A 7,070-nucleotide genomic window follows, 5' to 3' on the forward strand; every position below is an offset into this window, starting at 1 on the left:
CAGTCGGCAACTAAGCACCACACAGCCACTCGCCCACCCTCCCCCCCTTACATAAAGACATTCTTTATGTAAATAAGTACCCGAAGCAAAATTTCATCACTGAAAACATTGATGAGTTCTGCAGCAATTTGACTTTACTTTTTAATTCATTAGTAAGGAATTTTTTTTTTAAATCAATTAGGTGGGAGCATTCAGCTCAATATCAATCATCAAATGTATTTACAGGAGAACTTCATCATCTCACGAGAGAAAGTGCATGTTTTTCTTTCCGTGCTTAACCATTTGCTGACAAGCCATTAAGTCAAATATTTTTATTGCTTTCATTGCACTTAAATGTTCTATTGAGACAGACAGTACTAAACTTTTCTATATTTTATTTGCAGGCTAGAGATAAGTATGCCCTCACTTCAAAAAAAAACCCAAGCTGGTTGTGACTGAAAAATGATACATACTGACAGCTGTTTGGTAGCGTATGTTAAATGACTGACTGACTCTGACCCACAAACACTACTGCAGCTGTCAGTGATACTGTTCTTGACAGTCAGCAAAGATCTGGGACAAAATGAACTTGTAAACTTCATTACCACTTTATACATAATGGTAATACTTTAAAAAGTGGACTGATGCACATTTAGATGGAAAAGTAGGGAAGCTTGCTTTACAGTTGTCTGTGCTACACCTATCCAAGAATTGCATCATCACAAAAATATTTAAGCTGTCCACTTTTGCTACGCTTCCTCATCCTAGGCATTTATCAAAGTAAGGTTCTGCTTGTAGTGAGTAAACATGGCAAAATTTTGCCTAAAGGAGAAAAAAAAAATCCACCTTTTTATTACAAACTTTGGAAGTCACACATCCAATGAATATATTTCATCAAAGACTCAGGGATCAAAGTCTGAGTACTTTGTATATTCCCTTTTACTGAAAAAGTGTCATTAATTTATAATATAAAAAGTAACTCCTATGCATACATAAATTTGCATGTAAATTCCAAGGCAAGAAATAGTTTGCCTTGTCTGGTAAGTAAAACACAATTTTTTTAATGTAAAATTTCTTTAAAACTTTGGATAATGTGCACCAAAAAGCATCTGAAATGAACATACTTAATTGATAAGGTCTGTACAAACACCTAACTCTCTCAAATTCTACATTCAACTTTGTTACATAGAATATGTCATGATTTTGCTTTACAAAATTTTGTTATATGGAATACCACATGTGATGCATCTGTCAGATACTCTACACTTGTATTAAAAAAGAAAACACATGGGAAACCAAGCCCAAGCTCAACACAAAGCCAGCAGGCATACAGTAAAAAAACCCACCAAAACAAAAATACTAAAGCTCCTTTTTTAATAGTTACTGAAATTTAAGATGAAACATATCCAAAAGTCTTCATTCAAGCTACATAATTCTGCAATACGTAGAAGTTAGATGTATTGTTGGGATTCCACAACTTAAAGCGGAAATAAAGATTCCCTATTCTGATTCCAGTCACCATTCAAGAACAGGGAGCGGAATTTCTAAAATGATCAGTAATTAAAAAGTGAATGCTAACTTTTACCGGTCTAGTTATAACAGAGAGAAATGTTTGAATGGTCTGTTACTGCTCATCAGTCTGTGAAAAGCTCTGTATCAATTAAGCCTATAAAACATCTAGAAGAAATCCTCATCTTCCAACAATCTTTGGCAGTCATTTAACTGGCAACAAGACCACCAAAATACATTTTTCATTGCAAGAGTACTGATTGCCACTGAACAAGAAGAGTTAATAGAAGGCATTTCTGTTGCTAGGTTTTCAACAACAGTCTCTAGTTTTAAATTACCATAAAACAGACTTTCCCATTACATTTTCTCTGTTCACTTTTGCAATAGGCACCATGTTTGTTAACTGTCCTCCGTGCTACTACTTCATCGTCTTTTGCATTCCCCTCAAGTGCTTGAGCTCTTCATAACTTCAGAGAAATGTCTTATCTAGTGTTTCCTCCAACGTGAAAAAAATCAAGCTGTTTTTAGGCAAACCATTCTTATCAAAAGGATTTGCTTGTTTTGGAGGCAGAATGTAGCAACTTGAACAGAAATAAAATGCAAGGACATTCCCTATTAAACAAACTTTAAGTTTAGATGTGATTTTCAACAGTAGGCTACCACACATCATCTATCACCAATCCTTTGATTAATAGCACCAATCACGAAAGCCTGTGACTCTTCTAGCAATAAAAACAGAAACCCAACAACATTTGCTAGTTAAGATGTAGTGTTATCAAAATGTTTTTACCTCAAGTACCAGCCAGAGCTGTCCTCCCACATATTGATCTGCTTTGTAAAACATCCCATAAAATCTAACAACATTAGGATGATTGGGAAGAAACTGCAAAATATTATATTCTGCTTCAATTTCTTCATCTACATCCTAAATAAAAACACAAACATACAAAACATATAAACACAGTAAGTCCATACAAAGCAAGAACAAACTCTCATGGATAAAAAGAACCATTTTTTAATTAGTTTGTACTTTTAAATGGTTTTACTTTAACGCAACTGAAAGTACTCACACGATACCGTAAATTTAATCCACACCAAGTCAGGCCACTTCTGCTTTTTTTACATACAGAAGTGTGAAGTCTGTGTAAAGCAAGCAGTTGTTCAAGGATTCTTTCAGTGCATAATATACTTAACCAGAAAAGTAAAAATTATACTTAACTTTCCTCAGTTGTCTAAATAAGAAATTTACACATGTATTATTTTCTCACCTGTTTTTAAACATGTATATTTTTAATGTGTAAGCTAAATGTAAATACACGAACCTTTGATTTATTCTTTTTGCTATGGTCATCAGATGGGACCAAACACAGAACAATTTCACTAAACCTCAAAGGGGACATCAGTAAAAACAAAGACATTCTTATGAGCAAAAGACATACACCACAAACAATTAAAGAAAGACAAAACAAAACCCATGACATAAGCAAATGTTACTAAATATTTGTTAATTGAAGAATTCTGTGACAATTACAAAATACTGTTTAATATCAGCACACAGGCCACAACTCAGAACCGTACTTAAGCACTGAATCTTTCCTTGTTTCTGCACAGACTGTGACTATTAGAAAATTTAAGCTCTTACATGCATTTTCCTTTTTTCGCATTTTGCTAAAAAGGATATCATCTTATTTATTACCTTCTTTAGATTTATACAAGAGAAAACCAAGATTTATTTCAGTAGTGGTAGATAACAGAAACATAACTTTTTTTTTAGTAAATATTTTAGCCCAGCTGTCATGATCAAACTCCAGCTTGATCCAACCTAAGCAGCTGCCAATTAAATCTTCCATTGAAAACTAGGGCCTTGGTTCTCAAGGGAAGCTAGGCATTTAATACGCACTAAAACTGGAGCTGGCACAGAACTACCTCTGAGAATTTGGGCTGTGCTCTTCTTCTGTTTTTATCTTAACTATTGCCTCCCAGTATTATCCACTTATAAAAGATAACTATAAAATATCCTAAAGTTCACAGTACTTCTGTGATGGGGAAAGTAATTATTTTTGGGAATACACAGAATAAAATAAGAACATTAAGATTAACAGCATCTTGTATTTTCCCTGCTATAGCAGGCCCCTAAGAGGAATGCGTCTATGCCTTCTTATCATTTGCATGCTCCAAGCACAGATATCTAAATTGGTACCAGAAGAATTACATAGACCTAAAAAAGAAACTAGGCAAACGCTGTCTTCAAATAACATACAAGACGATGAAATTGTAAGTTACAGCTTTCAGGTGCTGGTACCAAACTCCTTCTGTCAATGCATTCTGCAAAATTGTTCCCTTCAGGACACTTTCAATACCTTACACATTTGATTTACATTTCAACTATGTTTGAGAATTCTTTTAAATTAACATGAAGATACAGTTTAATAATTTTTACTTACACTGATAGGATCCAGAACCTTTACTGCTGCCAGACTCCCATCTTTCTTATTGGCAACCTTATAGACTTTACCATAAGTGCCCTTCCCAATAGTCTCTATAATTTCCCAGGTATCTGAGGGATCGGCTAATGATTCTAGTCCAATCATACTGGAATTATATTGAAACAATCCATACAATGGCTTCCTGGAAAACAAAGCAGACACACATACAGTGGGAAGCCCTAAGTAACTCTGTACTAAAGAAGGCATCTTATGATAAAGAAATCAAATATTGTCCTAATTTGAGAAGAAATACAGATAGAATCACAAATGAAAATCAGACAGAAAGATAAGATCACTAAATGAAGGAATGGAAGGAAATTTCTGGGGACCACTTCTCTTTACTTACTTTGCTCTATGTATTATTTGCTTCAAACATTGCCCCATACACTGCATCATTCTGAACACATTTTAACAAGTCCTGACAAAATCTGATCCCTCCCTCTACTGGACGCTCTTTTAAAGGACATTTTACACAATTGATTTAATATGGCTCATGAAATGAGGCCCTATTTTTTGTGCATTAAAAAGCCATGTCATGCTTTTAACATATTTTTGTCTAATCCTCCCTGGATAACTGCCAGACAGGGATTCAGTAGGTATAACACCTCATCATATCTGATATATCTACAACAGGGCTATGTATAACTAGTTTAATGAAAGTTAAGACTGGGCTGGCTGGTATCATAAAATACAAACCAACTTGATAATAGGCAACAGGTACATCACTGGGGTGACATTCATCACTGGAGATGCTTCTCAAGAATTGCACTTCTCTCTATCTCTGTATTTCAGCCAGAGTGTGTTATGGTCAGCTACGCTGGCTGACTGCACCTCCACCTTCAGGAGATCTGGTCATGGGAGTTGTTTCCCCAAACACTCCTCAGTGATGTATGGATCACGGCAGCCTATGCAAAGGGCTCCTTCCCACCCTTGGAATTACACAGATGGCAAGTTCTGGTGATCAGGCAAATGACAATAGCATTTTAGGATTTCATTTCAAGTATTGAAAACCCAGATCTTGTCCCTGAACTGGGATTAAAGAAAGGAAGGATGAAGTTTCAGATGAGATCAACTTAACCTTCTTATATAACTCATCATTAGGGAAGTTAACTGGTTTATGGTTTCTCTAAGAAAGAATATTATTTGCCCATTTGGTGGTTGTCAGTAGGTAGACCACTTCAGCTATCTGTACACTTAACTAGGAGATGTAAAGTCTGCATGCGATCCATGAACAAACCGAAGAAGAAAAATAAGAAAGTGATCTTGACAAAAGCAACTGAAGACACCACCATCGCTGACTGCAAAAGGTCTTGATTTTTGGAGATGGATCAACTAGCACCTCAAACATACACTTGAATTTTAAGACTTGAGCCATTTCTTTCTAAGCATGTCTGATATCTGTAAACCTGCTTGAAATAATTTTAAAAACCTGCTGTCTGTCTCACCTTTTCACCATTTCCAGCATCAGTGACAATTATCTGGCATGAGAAATTTAGTCAGAAAGAAATGTGAGCCTGGCTGGGAAAACTGATAAATTAATAAGGAATGAAGCAGCAGCTCTTCAATCTAATTAAAGAAATAATTGTGCTTTCTGTTCATGATAGAGAAGAAAATAACACATGTGCAAATTCACATGCAGTGCAGGTCTGTACAGCAATATTCAAAATGGAAGCACGTGTATAAACTCATTTGCATGCTTTGTTCCTTTCCAGAAGCAATTTTTAAATTCCTTTAGACCCTAAGACAAAACGTTTACATGTTGTTAAAGTAATTCACCATATAGCAGGCACAAAACATGGCTGTTACCAAAGTCAGGTTAGAAGAAGTATAATCTTTTTTTATACAACAGCAAGCACAATTAGAGAAAACCTCTATTTCCCTCCTTGGTTAAAACTCTATTTGCACCAAAGATAGTGTCAAATAATATATCAAATTGGTTTGGTCTCTTGACCAAAAAAAGGAAAAAAAAAGAAGGAAAGGGAAAAAAAAGCAGGAGTCAGCCTAATTTATCTGTTTTGGGTCAATAATATAAGTTATTAGGACAGTTTCTCACTACTTGGATCCAATACAGCATGCCGTAAATAACTAACAGTATTCTGAACACATACAGTTAGCATCTCAACAGAGAAGCAGGTCAGCTGAAAGACTTCCTTGAAATCAGTGAATAGACTATACTACATGCACTGAAGACAGCAGCCACAGACATGTAGCTCCTGATAAGCCAACCTTAAGGGCAAGGTTTGCTTGCAGGGTGGTGGGTGGTGCTGAACTCAAACATAAATTGGAACAGTTGCATTTCAGGTTAAAAAAACCCAAACATATTGAACACGTGTGATTTTAATGCTTTAGGAGAAATGCTATGGATGTTCAAGTGCAAAGAAACAGAGAAGAATAGACTGCAAACAACTTTGATGCAACCTTACAAAAAAAAAAAAGAGAGGAAAAAAAAAAAGACTGATATTTATTTCACTGTCACTATAACAACTACCCTATCACACAGATTGTCCAGAAAATGATGCATGGCACTCTCTGTACTGATGTAATATTTATTATTATGCCTCCCTCCAAGCAGCTGTTGTGGATAAATATGTCTTTCCTTAAAAAAAAAAAAGAACCAAACAATCTAATGTCATTGCCTGCTTTTGTTCTGATTAATAAGTAACCCTTAAAATGGTATCTCCAAATTTTCGAAATACATTAATATTTCTTTATACCAGAAGGTAATGTTGACAAAATAAAATCTAACACAAAATTGTTACAGATGGAGTCCTGGTGGAGGACTGAAGGAAAATTTTAGTGAGTGTGCACTTCTATGCATTGTGATAACAAGGCAGCATTTACAGGTAGCATGTTTATGCATTACATGGAATCAGATTTGCCAAATATGTACCATAAACCTCTTCCGCTTAAACTAAAACAGCCTCTTCTTGTACTCAAGCAATACATATCTAAATGAGCTTCTACATCTGCCATCAGTGAAAATGCCCATTGCACACAACATAGTAACCCTTATGACTTTCCTATGATAGATATGAATATTTTACATAATATACATTTTACATTATTAATATTTTACATACTATAAAAAAGCAAAAG

At 35.1% G+C, this 7,070-nt stretch overlaps 1 protein-coding gene across 1 annotated transcript in view; it reads right to left on the minus strand.

Annotated features, from left to right (window-relative positions):
* Nucleotides 1-5,430, minus strand: part of MYO3B (myosin IIIB) — a 183,991-nt gene extending 178,561 nt beyond the window's left edge. Inside the window, exons 1-3 of the mRNA XM_075511231.1 lie at nt 5,420-5,430; nt 3,933-4,116; nt 2,279-2,413 (exon numbers count right to left, since the gene is read on the minus strand). Coding sequence (XP_075367346.1) covers nt 2,279-2,413; nt 3,933-4,116; nt 5,420-5,430 — 330 coding nt within the window. The remainder of the gene's footprint in view (nt 1-2,278; nt 2,414-3,932; nt 4,117-5,419) is intronic.
* Between the last annotated feature and the right edge of the window lie 1,640 nt (nt 5,431-7,070).

The sequence above is a fragment of the Mycteria americana genome, chromosome 9 (genome assembly GCF_035582795.1).
Source record: "Mycteria americana isolate JAX WOST 10 ecotype Jacksonville Zoo and Gardens chromosome 9, USCA_MyAme_1.0, whole genome shotgun sequence".
NCBI lineage: Eukaryota > Metazoa > Chordata > Aves > Ciconiiformes > Ciconiidae > Mycteria > Mycteria americana.